The sequence below is a fragment of the Nyctibius grandis genome, chromosome 5 (assembly GCF_013368605.1).
Source record: "Nyctibius grandis isolate bNycGra1 chromosome 5, bNycGra1.pri, whole genome shotgun sequence".
Classification (NCBI taxonomy): Eukaryota; Metazoa; Chordata; class Aves; order Nyctibiiformes; family Nyctibiidae; genus Nyctibius; species Nyctibius grandis.
The window spans coordinates 36,747,468-36,774,158 of record NC_090662.1 but is presented as its reverse complement, the minus strand read 5'-3'; the positions used below and the strand labels follow the sequence as shown (position 1 = coordinate 36,774,158).

General features: G+C 36.1%; 1 protein-coding gene across 1 annotated transcript in view; it reads right to left on the bottom strand.

Annotated features, from left to right (window-relative positions):
- ARID2 (AT-rich interaction domain 2) overlaps positions 1 to 26,691 on the bottom strand; it is a 104,774-nt gene that overhangs the window by 19,525 nt on the left and 58,558 nt on the right. Inside the window, 12 exon segments of the mRNA XM_068402154.1 lie at positions 3,050 to 5,907; positions 6,274 to 6,473; positions 6,946 to 7,080; positions 10,135 to 10,210; positions 11,479 to 11,646; positions 12,042 to 12,251; positions 12,331 to 12,427; positions 13,556 to 13,806; positions 13,891 to 13,957; positions 22,279 to 22,346; positions 25,090 to 25,308; positions 26,119 to 26,252. Coding sequence (XP_068258255.1) covers positions 3,050 to 5,907; positions 6,274 to 6,473; positions 6,946 to 7,080; positions 10,135 to 10,210; positions 11,479 to 11,646; positions 12,042 to 12,251; positions 12,331 to 12,427; positions 13,556 to 13,806; positions 13,891 to 13,957; positions 22,279 to 22,346; positions 25,090 to 25,308; positions 26,119 to 26,252 — 4,483 coding nt within the window.

The following is a 26,691-nucleotide window of genomic DNA, read 5'->3' as shown; positions in this document are numbered from 1 at the left end:
ATTAAAAAAAAATCTTAACTTTTACATTCCCTTAAGAATTATTTCACTCTTTCTTGCTTTCCTTAGTTTTCACTTTGCTGTTCCCCTTCCCTCCCCTGTTTGTTTGTTCTTCCTCATCTTCAGCTCAAGCGTCTTCATTTTCTCCTCTCTGCAGTTCATGACAACTAATCCTGCTGCAGTTGCATAAGCAATACTCCCCTCCCTCTTCTGTCCTCTACATCTCCTTTTCCAGCCTTCCTGTTGGGTTGTAATTTTATTACAAATTTTCTTCCTCTATCTCTTTCTCACTTCTCTGAAATACAAGCTCTAGTTTAGAATAAAATTTCAAGATGACAAGCAAACAGGAAATCACACACTAACAGCTTCAGCAGCTATGTAATTTTGTCATAGCTACTATCCCTTTATTCCCTGTCCCTCACCGTTTTTCTCCATTGGGTTGTGTTTACAATAAATTTCACACTGTCTGCAGAAAGAATCATGTTCTCCTATTTCTTCTGCAAGACACCCAGTATACATTAGATACTGCAGAGAGGATAAAACCATGCAGATGCTCAAGTGAAAACAGTGTTCCTTAGCTGCTGCCTTTCAAAAAGTCAGGGACAAGAAAGCTGCTTATCATACAAGGAAGACTCAAAATGGCAGGGAGAAAATAGGAGATAATACAGGGTCTAACCTCAAAATAAGTCATCATTAAAACTCAAACTGAGTTAATGAGAATTTGGCTACATCTTAGTACTTCCGGATGTCTTAAAGATACTCCTAAAAGTAGACTCAATATTGGAAATACTTAACATCTGCTTTTCCAGCAAAACAATGGCTATTGCAGCTGCTCAGCAGCTTTGGAAAAAAAAAAAAAAAAAGAGCTGTCTAGAATGATTTTGGTACTGTTTATAGTCCTACACATTGATTTTAAAGAAGTGGTAAAGATCCTTAAAAGTCTTTCTTAAGCCAAACCATGATGTTCATTATATCTGAATAGAGTACTATAAACTGGGTTCTATTATAAGTCAGTACTTAGCATTATGATAGACATGATTCATAGCCATATAGCCATATGTAATGGTTAAGGCAATTAGCTAACAAATTAGCTTGTTCACCAAGATCAAAACTAATAAACTCCTCTTCTCCCACATTCCTGTAATTTTGAAGAAAGCAGGGGCATCCTCCAGACCTGAAAATGAGCCAGCTTCCATAGAAGCAGACACTAAACCAAGTTATTTTCATCTGCAAATCTGTACTGAATGGCATACCCCACTGGCAGCATTTCTGTTTGTACATGTAATGGAAAATGTAGGAACTATTAGTGATATTAGTGATAGTGTAAAAAAGAAACTGTCAGCACAGAAAATATTATCTTTTTTTCTCTATTATCATGATAGAACAGCTAACCTAATACAAACTAAATAGTTAACTGTATTATTCCCCTCCTCTCAAAAATCTGAGAGTCTGATAGCTGCTTGAGACACAATTGAAAATTCTTGTCAGCTGCATGTCCAGGGAATAAATAACCACAGATAATATTTATTCCATTCCAGAGACATAGCCATGCCTTTTTCTGTTTCGGCCAAATCCTTAACAAAGCTATAGTAGAAATTCAAACTGTGTTAACAGCTAAAGACACTCACTGTAAAAAGCAAGGCATAAGCTTGCTTTTTTTCACCCACACCACAGAAAACCTAGTTCATTCTCCCTATGCTGCCAAAAGACACTTTCATTTTGGTTAATTCATTTCTGGTAAGAACAAAGATAAAAAACGTATCAGAAAAATACAGATCTCTCTCTGATAAAACCTAAGTGAAAATTTACACGCTAGTTTAAAGACATTTTAAAAATATAACTCTGCAGTGTGGCAGTTAAAAGAAAAAAAAAAGGAAAGAAAGAGAAAGAAAACTTAACTGTTAGTCCTGATTTCTGACAACTAGATGAAGGAAAGTCAAAAGAGCTTCCAACAGAAATCTAACTTGCACAGAAAAAGAGGTAGCTCTAGCCATCACTTGTTGAATTTTGAGTTCTAGCTCTGCTTAAGTCCATAAGGTCTATACTTGCTACCCAGTCAAAAACAAACAAAACCCCAACCAAAGAAAAAAGGAAGATAAGAAATAGGAGACCTGTCTTACCTCAAGATCAAAATGCACTAACATACACTGAAGATTTCATTTCTTCTCTCCACAGCCTGTCAGACCTACTACTCTATTCTTTTTGCTCCTATTCAGGTTAGGAAAAGTTTTTGGAGAAGGACTTTCTGTCCATGTACAAAGCTAAAATAAATTCTAGAGACTGGAATAATCTTAAATATGATTATCTGTACTTATTAATGCTCATACAACTGATCGCCATACCTCGTTTCTAGTAAAGTGTTAGGGAGTAACCACTTTCAAATGGTTAAAAAAATAAAGTTGATCAAGGAAAAAAAAAAAACAAAAACCAAAATGAGCCCTCTCCAAAGTTTGTCAAACAGAAAGAACACCCAAACAATGCATATTGTATCAATAAAATAAACATTACAAATATTTCACAATAAACATATTTCAACAAGTTTACAAAACAATACTTTCTCCTTACTGTAGTGAACACCCGAAGCAAGCCTTTCAAGATCACCTTTAAATGCAAGAACTTCAGCTCATTTCAGCAAGCCAGAAGCAGTTGCAGTGATTAACTTGCAAAAAAGACACATTCACCCCTCCATAACCAATAAAGACCAAGAATAAAATGCAGAACAATCCTGACATTTTTACAAGACTATACAACAAATCATTGTTGTTTTCAGAACAGTTAATCCTTTAAGAAAGAAATCAGTGAACAGACGTTGTTTCCTTACTGTGTATTATCAAGCTACAGACTATTTTACGTTCCACTACTGTTATTGACATCAAAGAAGTATGCAAACTATTAGAACTTCAGTCCATGAAAGAACAGCAACCATAATTTTCTGAATATTTGAAATACTATGCAAGAGATATTGACTGAGTTTACATTTTCACCCCCATTATTTCACAGCATTAGTCAGAATCACAGTTGGAATAAACATAAAAAGAACATTGCAACATACCTGTGTGACCATGCTTTGTATATACGTGGTTGGATGCTGCTGCTTTTGTTGAACAGCACTTTCTATTGCTACTTTCGCTACAGTGCTTGGATCCGCTCCAGCTGGCACAGCAACCATAGTTGCACTGCAACCAGCATTGTTGGGGTCACTGATTGTAACAATTCTAACTCCTACTTTATTTGGAATTCCTGGAACAGTTTCCCTGTCATTATCCTCTGCTGGCCTCTTTACAGTTTTGCATTCTGCTGTGCCATTAGTAGACCGAACTTCGGATGACAGGGTAGACTGGGACACTCTAGGTCCTGAGTGTGGAACTGCTATGATTTGATGCCCCTGTATAACAGAGGCTGTAGATTGTGGTGAGACAACTACACTTGGGCGTTGCTGAGGCACATCTGAATTCAAACTTGAAGCTAGAGGTCCATTAGGTAAATCAGTGTTGGTACCACTAAGTTGCTGGGTTAACAGTTTTGCAGCCTCCTGTGTACCGCTTACAACAGGTGAACTACTCAAAGTTAATACAGGCCCATTAGAAATTCTTTCCCCTTGATCACCTTTGGCAGTATCTTGCTGCGTGGCATCCAAATTCCCTTGTTGTTCCACTGAAGATATCTCACCATTTCCTACATGATTGGAAGTTTTGTGATTTGGAATGTTTTTGCTCAAATGAGAACCATCTCCTTTATCAAAATCACAGATTCCATTAACTAGGGGCTTCTTCAAATCACTTTTAATTTCCTGTGCGTCCATTTGTTCAAAGTTCTGCTTTCCAGGAGCTCCGTTCTCACCCATTTCTAATGATGGCCCATTACTGACTTGTGAGCACTGATTGGCCTCATTCTGAGTTTTCCCTGAGTTAGAAGGAGGTAGACTGGAGTCACTATACTTTCTCCCATTTAAAAGACTTCCCACCTGCATTTCATTTTCTTTTGCATCCCCATTGCTGGCATTTGCAGCTCCTCTTCGGCAGGAAGGATTCTCCATAACTTCAATTTTACGTTCATGAATGTGTAAACCTGTTGCTTCCTTTGCTTCTTCCTCCTTTTGGCAAATTATTTTATCACCTTTGAACGGGGGAGCAGCAGTACACGGTGATTGTCCAGCTGAAGGTGCTTGAGTAGCTGGAAGTGTTTGCACCTGTAGCCCAACTCCTGTCTGTGCTCCACTCACTGCAATTCCTGCTGGAGCAATGATTTGAGTTGCATTTCCCTGACTCACAGTTGCAGTTGCAAAACTCGTATTTGGCACAACTGTTATCGTAACCTGGTTGCCAGTAGTCCCTTGGAAAATAGTTGCTGGGCTGTTTGAGATCAACTGGCCCGGCAATATCTGTAAATTAGAAATGGGTACTGTTTGTACTGCCCCTTGGGGCTGCATTGCACCCGGGACCAGCTGAACATTTTGCTGTCCAACTAGCAGCTGCTGAGCTGGAGACTGTCCTTGAACTCCAAAACCTGGTGCCTGGTTATTGGCCATCTGATAAACCACCTGAGGGCTAGGAGCTCTTGCATTGTTAGGTGGAGGAATCTGTGGAGCTGGGAGTATAAGCTTCCCCCCTGGAGTTGAGGGGCCTCTTTTTGGAAGAAGCAGTTGTTTTATCAGACTAGACTCACCAGAGTTAGGTTGGCCAACTCCTGTATTAGCTTGTTGTGACTGAACTTGCATTTGTATCGGTTGTTGTACCTGTACCTGCTGCTGCGATGATGCTGGTGAATGTTGCTGCTGCTGCTGCCTCTTTACAGAAAGCATCTGGCTGACAGTAGGAGGGGGTCCTTGTGACTGAGGAGTGGTAGATGAAGGTGACATAACTGTAGGGACTTGATTATTTGTAACCGGACTGGGGGATGGTGAAGAAGATGGAGTAATGCTCGGCTGTCCAGTCAACTGGACGGTTTGACCAGCGGGAAGAGAAGCTGGGTTAGCAAGCACTATTTGATGAATGGCTGGTGCATACGTTTGACCTTGCTGAGCTGGTTGGCTTACAATCACTACACTTTGCTGGGATGGTGGTGGAGGCTGCTGCTGTGGCTGCATCGGCTGCTGCACCACACCAGGTGGAACTTGCTGAGACGGCAGAGGCTTTGGTGCAATATTCTGAAATCCTACCCTAGATGTTGGTGGGTTTTGGACACCTGCAATTGTAACCACCTGCCCAGCTGCTACTTGGAAATTTTGAACTGTGGTTGCAGAAACCATGTTAGATGCAGAGGTTGTGACGTACTGCTGTGGTGCTATGATGACTGTATCTTGTTGCTGGTTGCCAGCAGAAGACTGCTGAGATGATGTCTGCCCAGGTTGTGATGATGTGCTGATTAGCTGTTGACCCTGTGAAACTGCTGAACTGCATGCTGGTATGTTTTGTACTCTGCCAAATATATGACCCTGAGGTACAGCTTGCTGAATTACCGTAACAGGAGTGCCTGAAGGTATCTGTCCTGGTACCACTGCATGCAGTGGAGACTGTTGTTGAATTACAGGTTGGTGGTGAAGCAACGTCTGAGAACTAACAACAGTAACAGACGGCTGTTGTCCTGTGGTGCTGTGATTTTGATTAGAAGCTTGCGGTGCTCCTCCTACAGCAATAGTAACAGGAACACCAGACTGGGGAACAGAGCTCTGTATTACTGTGGCCTTCACTACTTCACAGGGTATTGGACCTTTATTCTGTATAACAGTCACTGGAGCATTTTGCTGCTGTGTATGAAGAGAAGGATTTTGTGGAATTCTAGAAACAGTCTGTGCCACAGTATGAACACCTTGAATTGGAAAAGACATCTGTGTTGCTGTCAAAGTTGAAGACTGGTTAATAGGGGTCCTCTGATAGTGATTTCCTACGCTTGGTAGCCCATGCGGGATTCCTGTTGAAATAAACACAGTAAAAGTTTGGAAGCAATAACGAATTTTTAAAAATCCAAGGCTTGAATGCCTAATTCTATATGAAGCAGTTTCCCTTCTCAGCTATACTGCATCTGAATTAATGATACAGTAACAATGGCTTGTCTGCTGACTGACAAGTTTGTGGGTTACACATCAAATACGAGAATGGCATGCAAGTACATACTGCAATACTATTGTATTTATTCAATAATGCAACACATTATTGAATAAAATCAAAACATGTGGCCCTGACTTCTAACACTTGCAAAATATTTTCAAAAACTTTTGTCTTTTATTGTCATTTCAGAATCAATGCAAAATACTTGATATTGAATTATTTTAAAAACCTGCTGGCGAAGGAGACGAAGACACATCAGGAATTGAATCAACCCGGACAATTGGGGTAGACGACGTTGGTTGCTGCTGATAGTACATCTGAATGGGAAGTGGTATAGCTCTCCTTTTCACTCCTACCACATGTATATGTGCTTGACCATTGTTACTTGGATCTTCTACTCTCTTCACTGTATGATTTGGAAAGACAGTTCTGCCAAACAAAACATAAATCTATGTTAATAAACACAATAACTCAATTGTCTTACAATATTTTTGTTTTAACTAACTGCTCTTGTGTGCAGAGTAACTGCACTAATGCCTGCATCTTTGCTTGTATGAGATCTTGGCCAACTATCTGGTGGACCTGTTAGTCCTCAATGATGAGTATTCAGATGCTATTGGAGAATCCTGCTGTATTGCAAAGTGAAAACTACAATACCTCCAAAAACTACTTTGAAAAGAATTAAAAAGGACTACAAGCAGAGAAGGAACCCTATCAAAGATCCTGAAATAGAACGAAAGAAAATTAAACAAACTCTGAACATTTGTTTCACTTGAAATTCCAAAACTGGATGTCTTTCAAACTCAACTCGGTAGATCTTTTCTCAAAGAAATCTAAAGCTACAGGTTAGTACTGAGCACATACAATTGCTTCTTTATTGTTGCACAAATTTTTGTCTTACCGCAGACATTTATAAAATCCAGTTGACGTTAGGATTCCACCTCGAGCTAATTTACTACAGGTAGAGAGGTATTCAGAGTACATTTCTGCTCGAGAGACTGAGCAATCAAGATTCACCTCAAAATGTGCATTCAACCTGAGGATGAAAAAATAAACTATGAAGCAAAATATAGAGAAAGTACTTTTAAAAGGGTTGTTAAAACACTTCTGTCTGTATCACAGAGACTTTTGAGACCTGATAACAACACAGAAAATAGCATTTTAGTATATTGTCTTGTTAAATGTCTGTTCCACACTTTCGCCTTCTCACTGCTTATGATTCAACACATAGGACCCCTAACACACGTGGTTAGTTTTACATGCAACACCTTATTCACATACATAATATGCAAAATAGTCTCTCCATATGCCTTTTTATTGTATACTCAGAAACAAAACCAAAAAAGAATGCCTTATTTGGTGATGTCTCCTCCCCACAGCTCTGTTCTTATTTCTTAACGATTCTAATTTAGCAAGAGATGGACTGAATGCTAGCTAATTCTTCATCAGAAATTTCTATCAAAAGTCAGTGTCTGTATCAAAACCAAGATTTTCTCAACAGATCTGCTAATGCAGTCTTACTTTAAAATACAAATAAAACCATAGATACAGTAACAGTCTCAACCCTGCCATTCTGATAGAGGTGTGAAGGCAGGAGAGAGCGGACTGGGATTCGAAGAGAGTACGCACACAAACACACGCTCTCATTCATGGACTCCCACGCTACGTAGACATCAATAAAATCCTTGAACAACCTGTTCTGTCTAACGTTCAATTTCCAGGAAGAGAAACTATTTGTATCTCCTACAGACTCTCCACAAGCACACAGATCATCCAACCCCCAAGCAGGAAGCTGTGAGAGAAGGAAACTTTTTCTATCACTTTATTTCTTTCAGATCCCTTATTCCAACCCAGAGACATGGGAATGGTTCATCCTCAGCAGCAAATGGAGGTAAGTAACAACTCCCACACAATGCTCAAATACCAGTACCAGAACATAGGCTCAGACAGAATAAAAATATTTTTTAAATTGTCAGTATTTACTATATGGTGCTAACACTTTGGAAAACTACACTGCATTCTCCTTTGTAGAGTCCTACACTCCCAAAGTAGCTAGATGCTTCAAAAGAGAAAAAAGCAAATGATTACATTCTTTAAATTGTGTTCTCTCATAACCAGAAAAGAGTAAGTATAATGCCATTTCTCCTGCAGTTGAGTTACAATTTTATTTTTACAAAAATTGAGATAGCACAGTATAACAGAAAGTCTAGGTATTAATTAAATTCAGCATATCAGACAAATGACTGTCCAGTTGGGTATGTCATACTAGGCTGACACACTGTCACTGGTACCAGTAAAATGAAGATATTCAGGACTTATAACGGTGAAACGGGATCTGCGATTAGCACTTTACTGTCATGTGCACTCACCTTACAAGGACTCCTACTGAGGCTAAGCTGGCTAATAATATACCCAGGAAGGTCAGCTTAAATACCTTGTCTTTTTGCTGCTTCCAAGAGATAGTACCTTTTCTAAATTCTACTGTCATGATTTACTCATTTTCCCATTTCTCTCAACAGGAAACAACGACTAAAACATACCATGAAAACTTACATGAATGTAAGACACTCCATGTTAGCATTGATGAAAATGCTTGGAAGAGGCTACTCCTCTGCTCTCAATTTGCATTTTTTTTTTTTTTTTTGGCAGCAGTTAGTATTTAAGGAGAATTTTCAGGACTAGATGTTAATTTTTATTTTTCACTACCTATATCTACCTAAGACTAACCAGAAGAAAATGAAGTACAAAATAATAGTATTCAACGCTAACAGCTGCAGAAGCATACAGAATCAGAAACAAAGCAGACATTCCAAACCTTCCTGATATAATGCTCTATTGTTTGCTTCGTTATTTTCTATCACTTGATGGTATCGCATAGTTGCAGCATGGTTCCTACTCATACTGATTTTAACAGTCAAAACTTCTATTTTACATTTTATACAGAGTGCCTTGCCTACAACTTTACTACTGAAAGACAGATGTCTAGTTTTCTCTATAGTCAATAGAGAGAAGGTGGCACCAGAAGGTAATTTGTAATCTCATCAGAAACCAGACACATGAAGGCAATTCACTTTACTATTGGGGGAATCTCCCACTCTATCAATTAAAAAGGCAGCCTAGAAAACTAACTTTGGCTAGGGACCAACTTGCAGATTGCTAAATTGAGCTATGGTGATTTCAACTCCAGGTATCCCTGTTTAAATGTCTAAATGTGAAATTTCTCAGTTTTTCAGCAGTGCACATTAATAATACTTTGCAGTATGCAGACAGAAGCATGGGAACAACATCAGTTGGCCAACAAGAATCTGCGACATTTCCCCCATACAATCAAAGTTTTGCTGTAAGTGTAAAGAAAACTAAATCATGACGTAAAGCACTAAGCTTTGACAAATCCTACCCACTTCATCTTGAAGGCCCTTGTCTGATCAGTAAGACAACTGACAAGCATATGAGTTGTGGAGCAGCAGAGGTGGAAGGGTCCATCAGGAACCAATTAATACAAATATTTAGAATGCAAGTAGATTTACAGAAGTCAAATAGTTCAGAAAGATCACCCTCAGTCTGCATGAGAACCACAGGCGGAATAGTTTTTCTCTAAATATCTGACAGTAACAATATTAGTCGAAAGCAAGAGAATTTGGATGGAAAAGGCTTTGATCTTCCTTAACTTGCTTGAGGCTCACAATGATCACATGAGAGTTTTGCAGGGCCTAGCTTCATAATTTGATAATTACTTTTATATTGGTGCAGTAATATAGCAACACATTACAAGATGAAGACACTCATGAAACAGATAGTGCTGCCTGACAATTCAAAAAATAAATCATAATCAGAGTTAAAAATCAAATTAAATTCTAAGAGAGAAAACAGCTAATTTCAATATCAACAGTCGAAGAGTGAATATTCTGGTTGAGTTTTTTCTTTCATACTTCTTCAAAGGAATGACAGAATGGGTTTGCTTTATACTTTTCAGAAAAATTATTCTAACAGTAAATAGAAGCAAACTCTAAAATTCTGTGACGCATGAATACAGGAATTTTTCTTTGTTTTTCTTCTTCATTAAAGTATTTGAATAGAGCTATACACTTACCACTGACATGCAAATTTCTCGCTGTCTATTTCTACTATTCCTGGTGGTGGAGCAACGTGTGGTGCTGTCCTAGAGGCTGTGGAGAATGAGGGGAAAAAAAACCTTGCTGAAACCATTTTTGTTCTCCTGAATGAAGCACTTCAACTCCATGAATTTCACTGGTACAGTTTCTCTTGTGTTTGTAAGCAAGGATGTATCCAGCTAAGGCAAGTCACAAAGGTGCACTAAGCAGACTACAGATTTGCACCACAATTTACCAAAGCAAAGCAGGGCATGCCAAGGCCAGAGCCACCACTGAAGTGCAATGATGGCGTAAGCACTCCGTGAACGACAGCTTCCAGATTCACGATCACGATCCATTATCTCAGTACTTCAGAGTACTGAACATAATTTAAGAGTGGCATAATACTCCACCAGAACAAGCACAAATACACAGCAATTATTTTTCCATTTCCTAAGTGGAAGCAAATATAATGTAAAGAATCTTCTCGCGATGTCACATCGGTTCCTTCTATTCACTCTTGTTCATCCCCTTAGTCACGTTCTTTTCCAGTCACTTTCACTGTGGTATCTGCACCCATTCCAGAAACAGTACACTTAGACATGCAAGCCAGTGTCTGCCGTAAATGGTTCTTTCTCCATTTTTCCCCCGGAACAAACAGCTATGTTCCATCTTGTGTGCACTTATGGTATACTGCTAGGTGTTTTTATTAGTAAAGACAGAATGAGGTACATATCCTATTCCCCCTGACCAATAATAGTTAGTTGTGCCATCAACTTCCAAAGTTCCAATATTTAATCCCAAAATAAAACTGCAAAACATTATTCATAATTACAATTTACAATTAAGAAAACACTTTTCAAGCTTTAAATAATAGTTCAAATTCAATTCATATCATAATAAGCTGTTTAGCAGCTTCAACAGAGGCATGATTCTGTGCGTCTATCTCATCTCTGCAATTCTATCAAATGCTGTATGTTACTGCCTAATAATATTCTGTGTAGAACACAATATAAAATGGACCTCTAATTCTCTGCAAATCATGGGAACAATCTGGAATGGATACTTCTTCTTTCCACTCACCAAGTTAAAATAAGGAGCGTACATAACTTTCAGATTAGCAACTGAAAAAAACTGATTCTTTTAAAGGTTGTTTCACAACAGTTTTGGCTAGCATAGCTTTATATTTGCTTTGTGAGCAAGTGCCTGAAAAAGATGCCGCATGTTATGCATAATGCTATACTTCTTTATGTAAATTAATCAGAAACCTACAGAAGACAAAAGTCAAACATGCCATATAGGAAATTTTGTAGAAAAGTATGTTCTCTTGCAGTGACACTAACCTGCGACACCTGTTGCAAGGGCCTGTGAAGAACCATGATCCATTACTTGTGGTCTGACATCAGGTACTCCTTGCTGGCTAACGCACTGATGTTCAACGAGTTTTACAGCAGTAAGTGCATCAGGTCCAAACATCTGGATGTCCATCGAAACCAGACATACTAATGTATCTAAAGTATTAAATGTAAAACCGACAATGACATTAGGACAAGACAAATGAATGCTGCTGGGACATATTGATTTGCTTTAAAATTCCCAAGTGTTGAAAGAAAACAGATCTCTGAATGCTTCCATAGATTTTGTACACACTTCTTCACGGCATTAAGAAAAAAAAACATAAAAAACCCTCTAAAAACCAAAAACCTACTTCAAAAGTTTTAGCTTCCCTAGTTACTAGCATCATCAATTTCTTGAGGACAGAGAAAGTAAATTTTAGTAAAACTTTCTATTTCAATATCCATCCCTAACCTGCACACACACATAATCAAGCCACATTTTTAACCACTGAACATGACATTCATAAGTCTTTTCTCCTACATAAGTGAGAGTAACAGATCTCCCTTACCTATGCTCTTCTCTACTTTAGCAATCTTTGAGCAGGCCACTTCTCCCATTTCTGTGAGCATATATAGCACCTCAAGTGCTGAGATTACAAGCAGCACATCTGGTAGCGTGAGATGACATATGATCTCTTTATAGGATTCTTGATCCACATATTCACAAATTAAGACACCATTGTCTTCAGCCTTACAAAGATTTGCCAAGATTTCCATACCTGAAGAACAAATACAAAATAGTTTTAAATAGCAATAATCACAATTCCAATACAACAACAGACTAGCTAGAGATCTTACCTCTCATTTTTAAAAATCTATCCCTTGACATGAGGCATTTTGTAACAGTGTGAAACATTAGATGAGTAGTTTTGAAATCAACAGGATCCAAAAGAAGCTGATGAGAAAGAAAAAAAAATATCTATGACTAACACTATCCATATATAGTGCTAATGGCTCAAATCCTTAAATTTGCATATCAAAATATAAGATTCAAAAGTGTTTAAATGACATTTGTGTTCACAAAAACAGAACCTTGAGAGCTTTTTACTGTAACTAGCATTTTGAGCCCCTTCCTCCCTTTTCTGCTCTGAAGCAGCAGTCATTTACATGGAATTTACAGTTTCCAGTGCTCAGAATAAGGAAAATACCTTTGTTCCCAGGCAGTCAACAGTATACACAAATATATTTTAATATCCAACAAAGGACAGAACTTGAGAAGTGACAAACAGTCCTTCCCAAATGCTATCACAATCGTTCATCCTGTTTTATCTACTACTGCTTCTCAATCAGAGATCTCTGACATTATGCAACATTCTCTCTTATTCAAGCGAAGGTGGATACATGGTAAATGAAAATACCATATTTTTTTCAATATTCAGCAGTGGACCAACACTTCAGGTCTCATTCTCTGACACCTACCCATTTAACTTATCTGTTGTATTTTAAAACATAAGGAATATCTGAACATATCTACCTATAAGATCTCTATAATTTATCTGCACAACAATATGACATACTGAAATAGTGTATTTTATTACATTCAAACCTCTTTGAAAAGGATGCCCCACGTGACTCAGGCGGTATACCCAGTGGCATATGACTAGCTTACTGATGGTACTACATATGGCATAAAATCCTCTACCACCCCCTTTCTCAAATGTACTGTTTTGAAATTATGACTAAAGGTTATAAGTATAAAGTGAGGAAGCTAGTGTACAGTCTGCAGAATTTAACTAAATTCCTTTCTTCTCTCTGGGAAACTAAATTGAAAATTATACACTATGAATATCTTGCATCTCCCTATACAATCAGTCTTCTCCATGTGACTCTATTTAAGCAAACTGACACATACAGTCTGTATTTTTGTTTTGGCCCTCAATACTTGTTTCCAAATTGCTATTTAAAAATTCAGAGAATAATTTATTTCCTGCTCCATCAAGGAAAAAAGTAATTCATTTAATTAACACTAAAGTAATGCTTTTATCAAATTGTATTTTAATTGTTCTGTTTTGAAGTACATTACCTCTGCTGCAATATTTCCCAGCGTGTCAAGCCCCAACTGCCGCAGAGAAATAAAATGACTATGAGCAGAGAGTAGCAGGAACCGAAGACAAGTACGATTAGCCGCCAAAAGTTTAACATTTCCCTCTTCAAAAGAAAGATTACGTAAAATCACTGCGATCTGAAGTACCCGCTGCCCTTCAATATCATTAATGCCCAATTTGCGAGGGGGATGAAATAAGGATTCCCAAATCCATTCTTCTGATGGAATATCTACAAAGTAAATAAATAAATTTTAGTCCTTCCTTTGCTGTATCTACCAATATGTATGTATGAAGATTAGTCAAGAATTCTCACCTTGAGATTTGCTTCTGTCAGAAATTAGATCACGAACTTCTATATCCTCAACAATATCCTTCCAAAACTGAAGAAAGAATTAAAAATACACTTAATTTCTAGGGGATGATATATCTTTAAATATTTTTTTTCTATTACTATAAAATATTGAAAAAATATGAAAACGATTGTTCTATTAAAATATCTTAGTACCTTGATTCATCTAACAGTAACAGTATTTTTCACTCATGGGATGATTTGCAAGATGTTCAGTACTTTACAGTAAGAAACTCTTCCTCTGAAGCACCAGAAGTATGCATTCTTGATCAACCAACACTACCACAGAAGGACTTTGCTGAAGCACATACTGAAACTATATGGATAGTTTTCCACAAACAATTAGAAACACAACAATTATAAGGGCAAAAATACGGTTCATCCTCCTTCACCTCTTACAAACAGTGAACTCCTAAAGCAGAAGATGGTGACTCCTCTCAGTTTCAGCAGGTTTTAGCTCCTGCTAGAAGTACAACAGTCAGATTTCTATCTGGAGAGACTTTTTAAAGCTTCTGCTATGTTTTCCACATCATCATAAATCAATGAAAAGAGAGAAGCAACCACCACCACCACCAAAAACCTTTATAAACAAAAGCAAAACAGAATGCTTCAGTAGACTGGAATTCAAATTACTTTACAAATATATATGGTCTGATCTGTAAACAGTTGTTATGTCACTAGTCCTGTTGAAATTCAAGAATTAATCAAGGGATTAAGTTTTGCAAGCTAATAAAACTGCTCATTGTGATGTATGTTAATATAAAAATATATAATGATACATACATTCCAATGTGTATATTATAATTAAAAATATAAACATTCCTTTGACTAATAAAAATTTATACATTCCTTTGACTCACTAATGAAATACAGCTCCTCTTTTGGCTATGATCATAGAATAAAACCACAAATAAATCTGGATAAAAAGGGAAGGATGGGAAGTACAACCAGCTGAACAGCAGGAGAAATTTTGCTATGCAAATGTAATTACTAAATTACAGCATTCATACCACGCTTGACACTATTATTTTCTTGAAAAATAGAATACTAAGATTTTCTAAATTGGAAGGAAAAGAATTTTATTTTCCATTGCAATGCTGCTAAATGACATCCAAGTGCTGTTTAGTAAAGAGGATTACTTGCACAGAAAGGATTATCACCTCATTTTAGCAAAGACGAGAACAGCCAGATACAAGTCTAACTTTTTACTGTTTGTAACAAAAAGATTTTTCTAATTACTACTGAGGCTATCAAGAGCCACAGAAGACCAAGGCATGCAGGTAAAATCTGCAGAATGTCCTTCATTTTGAGCTGCCTTTACTTTTCAAGGACACTATTTAAGGAGGAGGCTTCAGTCATTCTTTTAAAAAGCACACAGAAGAATATTGTCTGAAAATCTTCTAGTCGGTACACACTTTCCTTTAGGATGTTTCCTTTTGGAAAAGCAATGAGGACAGTAAGCCTTCACATTTCACTGCTACTTAAAAGAAAAACCTCAGAAGCTTTTAAAGATAAAAATTCATGAGTTTCATGAGTTACGGATTTTTTTAAGAAGTTAATATTGAACAGAGATACTTAAAAAGTCTTCAACTTGACTCTCTTTGGAAGAGGCCAGAGTCAATCACAATACAATGTTAAAACTGCTGTTACATGTTAAATGTTAAAACAGCATCATCACATTTTACTAGCTGAATCCTCCAGTAATTCACTTTTTACCTCTTAACTCTATAGTCCAAAATGAAATATTCAAAAACCTCTGGCAATATAAAGTCATAAAGAAGCAAACTTTTGTACCTGGAAGGCAAATCATCCTGCACATGTTCTCAAAGGGATGGAAGATGAGGATTTAAGATTTTTTGCATATTAAGACACTATAGACACTGCTAAAGATAAAGCCCCAAAGTCCTATGGCTAAAGACGAGGACAGGAATACATTGTTGGAAAACTGTACATCTCACCTAAAACTTGCAGAATAAACAAATCCACACTAGTTGCCTGAACAACTGAGAAAGTGTCCCCTTCCTAAAGGAGAAGTCTGTCAAATAATGCTAGTTCTCAGCTCAGCTGAGATTATCTTTTACAGAAAAGAACAGAACATGCCTCCTTTCTGTAAGTTAAAATGAGAGAGAAACCAAGGCACCAAATAACATTTAGTCACATATAATTGTTATTCTTCAAATTGTTTCATTATGCAGTCATGCTGTGAGCATAAGACTCACTCAAACTAGAAAATTTTTGCCTCAGGACTACCTAGAGCATATGCACAAGCCCTGTTACCTACAGAAGCACACCAGAATAATGTGCATCCCCCACAGCCTCAGTTCCTCTGAGTCTAGAGATATGGAAAGGCTCTTAAAGCTCTGAGGAAGAGAGTCTGGAGGATAGGACGTGAATATGCAGACAACACAAGTTCAAAAACAACAATTAAAAAAGATACATGTTTTTTCTCTCCTGAGTGTTTATTTCTACATACAGAAGCACTATGGGTGATGATGCTCACCAAGAACATTGCTTTACCTACAGAAGTGTCCCAGAGCCTTTTGCTTGCTAAAAACTTTGCGTTCCCAAAGCCAGCATCTGTCATGGGTGTCTCAGCAACCGTGAAATGCCCACTGCAGTAGCAAACCAGGCTTCCTGTGAGCACTTTGCAGATTTTAAGATTTCAAACGTTCTGCAAAAGCTCCATCGATTTCACCAAAGAACTCAGAAATATTATCCTACATCCTCCCATTAACAAGCCAGTAACTTAAACAGCTTATCACTAAGTCATGTGTTCAGAAATTCAAGCAGCTAAGACACTAACTATTACATGTGGCATTGAATGTACCTATTTTAGAGACGGGCTGCTAACTATAGAGGGGTCAGGATTTCCCAGGACTTTAGCTGTTGACTAGCATGTTGCAACAATGAACGTACAGGTGGAAGCCTGTACGCATTTATCACTATACTGAGCTCCAAAACACCTGAAAACTTTACCACAGATAGCTGAGGTGAGTTCCTAGCCAAGGAAAGAGGCATCTGTCTCTAATTAATTAGAAAGTACGGCAACTTTCCATTTGATTCCAACAAGCTGTCTTCTAGCAGGCACCATTACATAGGAGAGTCGACTACCTCCTTCAGAAAAGTTACTATTCTGTTCAGGGAATGAGAACGAGCTTGAAGCAATACTCTTGTGCACTGCATGTACAGTCATGTAAGGAATTTAAAAAGTGCGGTCAGCCTGGCCTATGACAATCAGTCTCAATCAAATTGTCAGGCATAAAATCAAGTTGTCCAAACATTTTAAAAAATGCGGGTTTTTTGAGAGAGGCTATGACAAAGAGATTTCACCTGACCCCCATATAAACAATAATGCAGAGTCAATAGTGAATATGAATTCTGGATCTTTCACTCAGACAGAGGACTCCAAGAAACGCAAAGCAGATTCCAGGACACTTAAGACCTCTTCAGAAAGAAAGAGTGAAAGAAAAAAATAGTCCTTTGTAAGACTTTCAGGAAGATAAATTGTACTTTCCATTCCTTAACTGGAAAGATGAAGCTTGTTAATTACAAAACCCTTACAACATAGTAGGGAAAAAACACCAATAAAAAAAGAAGAGCACATTGTTCTGAAAGTTATCGTCTGTGATTCTGGTGAGATACAGATGTTTTCATGTCTCTCTCTCTGGGCAATCCTTTGAAAAACATACTTGCACCACAGAGGCAAGAAAAAAAATGGCTTCAGCATCACATGCAGTTATTTATTCCCTACTATAAACTACGGATAGCTGCAATTCAATACTTCATAGCAACAGAAATGAACAAGAAAAGATGAAAAAGTGAAGCTCTTTATCAATAGTTATTCCTATAGATATAGACATATTTTAGATCATAATAACACACTGGTAATAGGAATATAAACTAAAACTCGGAAGCAAACAAGCAATACTTGACTGCATGACATCCAGATGCTAAGAAATAACGGACAAAGGTAAAGGACTTGATTCACACGCACAATCTGACTACTGTCAGTACCCAAGTTCCTTTGGAAAAAGATGCACAGGACTATAAAGAATTCACTGCAAATCAGATTAACCAAATTACTGTCCATAAAAACAATGGACATTTGAGTCCACGAATCATGTAATATAGCAATGATCACGACTAATTATTGTCCAAGAAAAATATGAGAGCAACTGGAGTCAAGCCAGCTTGACAGATCCCTGTGAGAGACACGAAACGTGACATTTGAAAAATACTACAGGCATTTAAATGCATAAGGATCTCTCTCCACACACTATCTGAGAAAGATCCAAAGAATAAATGCACAGTAAAGAAAATTACTATTAAACTTATACAAAGAAGAAAGAGTTAGACAACAAAATAAGAATTTCACAAAAAGAAAATAAAAGGAAACCAGAGAAGTAAAGCATTATGCAAAGCAATAAAGCAAGCACAAAAACTGCATAAGCATGGATTTTGGAACTCTACAGGTAGAAGCAGCCTCAAGAAATCCAAGAACATGCAATCCAAATGCTTAAACTGAAGTAAACAGAAATTGATGGTGCATGAAGAGATTTAATGCAATTATTCATATACCACATCAGATAGTGGGCAGCTGCTGGAGACATGAAAGAAATACACGGAAAACCAGCTAAATCTATCTGATTGTAAGCATGCTACATAAACAAGTCACTCTTGAAAGACAGACTATACTCACAAGCGAAGCTTGCTAACGTGAGGAAATGCAAAGAGAAATTAAACAGTTAAAAATGGGAAAGCTTCCGGAGTAGATGAGAAAACATCTGAGCAGGGTGTCATCAGAGCCTGGCCGTGGGTTTGACAAAACACAACAAGAAGAGATACAAGATGCCTGGCTAAATGCCAGTTGTTCCAATCCTTAAGTAAGGACATGCAGTCACATTCCAGCTAACTAGAGATTTACGCTTAATGACAGCACCAGAAAAAATCAAGAGGGGAGAAAGCAACAAATTAACATAGCTAGAAGGGATAACAGCAGGTTCAACTACAATGATATTCAAATTCTGACAATTAATGGAACAGATTCACTGACTAGTAAAGACATTTGATTCAGTTTAAAGGGAAGCACTGTAGAAAGTGAGAAAATAAGCAGCACTGCAGATAAAATAATGGAAATTTCAAATTTTCCAAACAGTTTTTTATAATGCAGTAAGTATTGGGGGAGGGAAAGAAAAGGTAATAGATTCCCTCAAAATTTGTTTTCTATCTTCACCTTCAACTAGAACAGCGGTGATGTTGGAGGACACAACTAAATAGGCAAGTTCCTTTGCTCGTGAATATGATATTACCGAACTGGTAGACTGTTCTGAAAAAATCATGATACCACATACGTAAACTAGAATGATTTTAAGGCAAAATTAGAGAACAGCAGAATATAAAAAAAAAAAAAAAAAAAAAAAAAAAAAAATCGAAGTACTGGTGCTGCAACAGTTGACAAATTCTTTATGATAAATTAATATAGAACTCAAGAGCTCTGAATACCAAATAACCAACAGTTATTGCATAGATATTTAAGAATGGGAGAAATAGTAACAGTGATGCTGCACTTTGCTCCTAGCGTGCAAAGATATGGTAGAACGAAGAGAAAAAATAATGAGGAAAAATAATTAGTTTCTTTACCTGAAACCTAATTTAAAAATACTAATATAATTAAGAGACTAAAAATTAAATCAAGCTTATTTTAAGCAAATATTAAAAACTTCCACAAAACATTTTAGTATAAATACACAATTCTAAAATTACACCCGATGTCTGTATAAAGACATTGAAATACGTAAACTAAACACCTCTATAAAATGCAAAGTTCTGAGTTTATGTTCATATAATTCAATAAGCAGGAGGAGGAGCTTGGAAAAAGTTAATAAGAGTAGCTACATAGATGAAATGTCAAATATTCTGAACATATCTCACAGGTCATTTATATTTGTTTCACTGCATTTGAAAAGCTGTTTTCAGCTAACAAAGACTAGGGGTTCAAATTTTTTTTTTTGATAAAACCGACAAACCAACACTTAAACTGACATTCAATTGCCAAGAATCCAAGTTTATGATTTCTCTATGAATCCTGAATTTAACCCTGAGAATAATTTTCAGAATAGCTTCAAGATTTCTAGTATTTCTCAGCCACCCCCACCATCCCCAACCACAGAACGCCAACACATGAAAAATCCATTATGGTCTGAGGGTAACGTTTACAAACTCAACAGAATTTCTATCAATTAAATTCCTATTAGTTTAGAATTCATGTGTTTAAGAAATTGCTTTCCCCACCATACTTTCTATGAATCTCTACCATTTGTGTGTTCATGCCGTCACTCTTCTTCAATTCATAATTCTGCATTTTTCCTCTCCCACTTATAAACTCTCTTCCATTTTAATCTTTACACAAATTTCTAATCTGCTGCCATTAGAGTAGAGAAACGAACTGGAACGATAACCTTACAAAATCAAGACACAAACAACTGGCAGCAAAATAAAAAAAAACTAAACCAATAAAGAAGAACTTTTAAAAAGATAATGTGAACAGGGAAAGGAAGGACACACATTCAATAGCCATTCTATTAATCTTGAAACTGTAAAAGCAAATTTAAAAAAAAAACAGATACACAATCTCTACTCTGCCAACCAAATATTTCTCTCCTATGTCATGAAGGTCCCTTAATGCTTCCCCTGATTTCTGTTTTGACACAGCCACAGCTGCAGTACAAAATAAATTACTTCCAGTAGTAGGGTCAAACAAATACTTTAAGTAAGATGTTCTGAAAAATCTGGATTCTTGGCATTAGAGATATTTTTACATCTGGTGCTCATTTCTGACATGCTTTCAAGCAGTATTTCACTACAGAGTGGTACTATACATGTTGTAAATGTTCAAAAATAGATCTTGGAGAGCATCCAAGTTTCTTATTAGTAAACCTCACTGCAGTTACAGTGGTTCTACTTAACACTTCGTTAAAAACATTTATCAGAACCATATGTCCTTATCTATTACTATTACTTAAGTTTATGTAATTAATGAACATATAATAAATTCGAATTCCATGTAATTTAAAATGTTTACAGATCCAGACATGGCGCTTGTTGCTGCTCTAGATCAGCAACAGTCTGTGACAGTTTAGGGTGAAGTCAACACAGAAGTGCTAAGTGCTTTTAAAAAAAAAAAACAACAAACCGAAACATAACCTGTAGTACTTCTGGACATATTTTTCAATGGAAAAAGGAAAGAAATAACATGAAGCATTATTTTTTACACTTACCTTCAGTACATTTGAACCAATTTTTCAAGTTCATATACTATCAAATATGAGAGTTTACCTTTTTTGTTCTTAACTTTACCTAGGAAATTTTCGTTAGGGAATCTATTCACTGATATTTCAGCAATACTTATCATTTAACTAACATTACTATGGTCCAACTTGTCCCAAAATTGAGTTGCATAAAAATAAAATAAAAGACAAATGGAAAAGGCTCCTAACAAATATTTCTCTATAATACTGGTAAGACATTTCAGTATATGACATGATTAAGAAACTGAGGAGAAACCTGGCTATGATTTCATAAGGAACTCAGCAGCTTCTCTCTTCATATTTTTACTTAATAAAAAGGATGTTATCAAAATATATTTTAATCTAGCCTTCTTCTATTTTAGTCACATAAATCACCACCTGAAATTCAATTTAAAGAAACTGTATATCATAGCAAATATGCTGAAATGTCAAACCTCTTTCAGCTATAATATATTTCATGCTTTCATTCACCTAAAAATGCTCACCTAGAATAAAGAGGAAGCACTTATACAATGAAACTTTAGTTATATTTTTACCTCATTTCATTACTTGTACAGTAGATCATGCCCTCTAGTGGAAAGATTAAAAAGCCTTGTCCAAAAATAGTTTAACTGAAATAAACTCGCAACACTGCTAACTTACTTAAATTTGTCCTATGCTTCTTATGTTATGAACTTCATTTTCATAACCCAGAATGTTTCTTTACTGATCATGGCAGTTTTAAAAAACACAGCATTGTTTTCTCTTGCTAAATACATTGGCCAGTTTTCCTTTTCTTCACACTTATTAGCTTTCTTATAAAAAGAAACATAGAACCTCTTTATTCATTTGCCTACACTTATTTTTTCTTAATACATTTCTTCCTGCTTATCCAAACAATTTATGACAACTCTGATTTAGTGTCCTATTATATTTAAATCAAAGGAATAAAGTTGAGAGTAATTCAAGAGACATATGCTAGAATACCTTGTAATTTTCTCTCTTTTTAAAAGATCTGATAACTGTCATATGCAGTTCAAAATTATTTTAGTAATTTTTAAATTACCTTAACAAAATCTCTATCAGTTTTCTCCTTCCATTCTTCTCCAAATACAGCAGAAAATGATCCTAAAGCTTTAAGCATAAAAAGCAGAATTTAGTAATATTAAAAAATGAACATTTTCGTTCAACTTTTCACTAATCCATAAACTAAATATTCAACAACACTCCAGTGTTTCCTTTTCATTAAAAAAAAAAAATTAGTCCTGTACTAAATTGCATAGACCTACTGAAATTTCTATAGTCATTTAATTAACTGCTACTGCAGTTTTGCAGTTTAAATTGAGAATAAGTAGTCCATAAAGAATGGACCAGTTTGTGAACCCTTTAAAAAACACATAGGAAACTTTTCGATAGCTCTTTTCCAGGAGTCAAGATGACTGCTCAGTTTTCAACCTCACACCAACAACTGTTTTCCACATGCAGAGTATAAGCTGTAAACCCTACTTTAGTAATTAAACAAATTCCCACTAATGTTTTCTAAAAAACATAATAGTAGAAGTGAGATTTTGAACAGCACTCAATCAAAAGTCAATATTTAACCAGAAAGCATAATGGTCGTTCTTGTGTTGGGTGTTTGGTGGACCCACTACTACGAATTTTCTAATCATCACTCCTTGCAAGCAGTAAAGACTCTGTCAATCCAAAAATAAACTCTGTCTTGCAACAGTTCTGTAGTGAACTAATGATGCATTTAAGTTACGCGTAAACATTTTGGTTCACAATGTTTTACTGTTTTGAACAAAATGCTACAAATCTTGATTCAAAGACCACATCAGCTTTCAACTTGGAGAATCCAAACCAAGGCTTATGCAGCAACCCAAATTGAAGATAGGATACAAGCCCCTGGGGCTGCCCTATCATATGCAGTATAATTGTCATCTCAAAGCTTTAGGGGGAAAAAAAAGCTGAAGACATATTTTTCTTGTTACCTAGAAGCAGTGCATTATAAATACTAACAATGATAAAACCTTAATTATAGACAAGCCAAATCTAAAACCCACATTAAACAAAGTTAATCAGCTATCATTTTTTTACACCTGAAATTATCACAACAGTATTTTCATACTACCTGATTTTGCTAATTACAGATTTCATTTAATCACCAAACTTGACAGACATACCTTCATTATTTATAATATAAAAGCATGTAAGAATCTCAAATTAAAGCTTCGTGCTTCAAAGATACTTAAACACACTCCCCCTTTCTTTACCCAATTTGCCCCAATTAGTCCTCCTAATACTTCTAGGACACTCCCTGGATTTATCCAGAAGATGTAATCAGGTAAGATAAAAATGAAGTTTTCCCCAGGGAATGAAAAGAGCAAGCCCATTACATGCTCGTCATTCCTCTTGGCTTTACCTCAAATATTTTTCAATATAAGAAATACTAATACAGACCAGCTATGGAACAAATCTGTGCCCGGAGTCCAAGTTAGGAACTCAAGAAAACACTGTCTACTTTTGCAACATCCAAAAAAATCATGAAATACCAATACAAAACTTGATTAAATTCCTACGTCCATAAAAATTCCAACAAAAGAACAGGGGAGCGATGGCAAACTCAAAAATCTAGAGAGCAAGCATCCTGGAATCACTAAAATGCAGGACTAAGTTTCACTTCAGCTTCCTTTCAAATATTTTTATTTGAAAGTCCTTGTGACTGAGCTAGATGCAGACACTAAATGACCGAGATCTAACCATATCTGAAGGGCGTCGGTACAAATGAAAAACGTTAAGACAGAAGCTGGAAAACACTACTCCAATATCGGAGGGAGGAAGGGGAAGCTACGAATCATTATGTAAAAATGCTAATGATTTTAAAAAAAAAAAAAAACAAACCAAACATTGTATAATGTCTAACACTGATTCTTCCCTGGAATTTAAAACAGAATCTCTGACATACCATACTATGTTTGTGCTTACACATGCAAGGTAGATTTATACTCAAACAGATAAGATAATCTGTACTAGCAGACCTAAATATACTTAGCTGAAAAAGCTCATGTGAGCAACTTCTTATGGTGGTAATTTCTGAAATTCAGTATTAAAAAAAAATCAGTACATAAAACCAGTAAATACTTCCTCCTCACCACCACAAGACAGGGGCTATGCTGTTATGATTTTAGGATGGTTTGGGTTAACTCATTTTTTTTCCCCTCTCCTTGACAGAAAGACAAACAAGCAATTAACAAGGAACAACTTAGCATGGAGGTCACACTGAACAAGTCAAACAGAAGAACTTATTTCACATACTTAAGTATTTTGATGGAATAGACTCTCTTTTAAAATTCATGTGCTAGCACATTAAGTAATTCTGAAACTCAGATTAAGATTTTTATCCCTCGAGTTTTGTATTCTCAATTTCACCACAGTTGAACATGTAGTGAATTACCAGGACAAAAATCTTAGTGGGCCATTGTTTTCAGACTGCCCTTTTTTAATTTTTAAATTTGTGACTGCTACAAGAAAAGAATTATGAAAAGTCAACATGGTCCCACGAATTCAGAAGCAAGCAGTAAGACACTACAAGCAGATGGAAATTCAATGTTGTAAATCTGAGCATCTTGAACAGTCAAATTGTATCACTGAAAAACTAAATCTTGCATTTGACTAAGCTGTTAAATAACACTGTCTTAAATTACCTAACTTAAAAGGTATTTGTAATGTCTGATAAAAACTGTAACTGTGGACAAGGCAAAAACTAGAGATAAGAATATTACAGTGCAATAACTATAAACATTTTGACTATCAAGAGTTGTGAAAGATGCTACAACAGGTATTGATTCTTTCTGTTGCAAAAATGTTACATACTTACTGTCATCAAACACCCCAGCATTTGCTAGCAGTAAAGTGATGATTTTAGGGTCCTTTTCAAGCTGCATAACATGCTTGCTTTCATTTGAAAGAAGAGTACATACATTAATTGCAAAGTCCACTTCATTTGGGAGTCCAGATAACAGTGAAAGCACCAATTTATTATAGTCATTTGGTGAGTTAAAGTCCATAGAGAGCCCATAGCTTTGACGAAGATAATCTACGTAAGAAAAAAATTAAAACAACATTTTCACAGCTAAACTAATTAATATTCATATGATACAGTAAGCAATATTATTATGAATGGTAAGTATTTTTCAGACAAGTTTATTAATAAGGTATTGTGGGTTTTAACAAGTTTTTACAGTATTCAATTTATTTTTTCCATTTGTTTTTAGCCAAAATGCTTAACAAATTCTACTTTGCTGTATACCTTTCTAGTTAATATTACTTCCTTTGAAGCTTGAAAATGCAAACTTTAATTAAAGCAGAACAGAACTGTAACACAGTTTGGAGTCACTTTCTACACAACAAATTACACACCCATTCCACAGAGTCCACCAGCTTCCGATTTGTTTATTGGTTCAAGATTGATACTTTAGTCTCTAAATTATAATGGTGGTAATTCTGGGTCCTTATAGATGTCCTTTATTCCTTGGCTTTTAAAGATTAATTAATTGTATGCTCAGTTCAGGTATTTGGCTCTGTAGAGAAATGACTGATGTGACAGAAACACAATCTGAATTTTCAAGGTATGTTGTTTGAAGACAAGTAACTATTTAGCCCTGCTAATTAGAAAGAGAAACATTTGTAAAGAAGAGAAATAGCTTATGGATTTTCATATTTATTTTGTTTTGGTTCACAGTGGAAAGGTTTTTCAGTGTATTAAATTAATCATTTGAGTGACCCACAGATTTTATGATTTTAATAACATTGTAAATTTACCTACACACTATTTCTGTAGCCTGTCCAAATACACACATACAAATATACATATGGAAAAAAACGGCACTTTTCTTCAAAAATTTACCTGACACACTGTGTTGCTGGTAGTTATAGGAAGTTGGAATTGCACCAATAGGAAGTTGTGGCTTTGGATTGCCTGGTTGTACCTCATCATCCTCCTCCCCAAAATGATGGACTTTTTCATACTTTTCTAGATAACTGGAATAAAAAAAACAAACAAACAAACAAACAAACAAATATTTTGAATATATATAGTACAACTAAATCCTTCATCCCCCAAAAGCTGAACTGCCAAAGGAAACAAACCGTACAAACATGGGGATTTACTGGAAACAATAGTCAAAGTGGTATAAAACATAAAATGTGAGTCAGACTGACAATAGGCAATACAGAAAATGCAGATATGTGGAATTATGGATTTAGATATTAACATTTTTCACATTTCTTAATAACAATCCCTAGTTAAATTGCAACCTGTTGAGCCCTCTTGTGACTAAGCCCGTTTTTCCCAAATCAGCTTTTGCTTGTGCTACCAAAGACAACTCTGCAGGTGCAAGGATCACAAAAATTACTCTGTGCAGGTCATCAATACATATACTGAGGTCAAGTCCCGAAAAACACGTATTTCTATTCATCT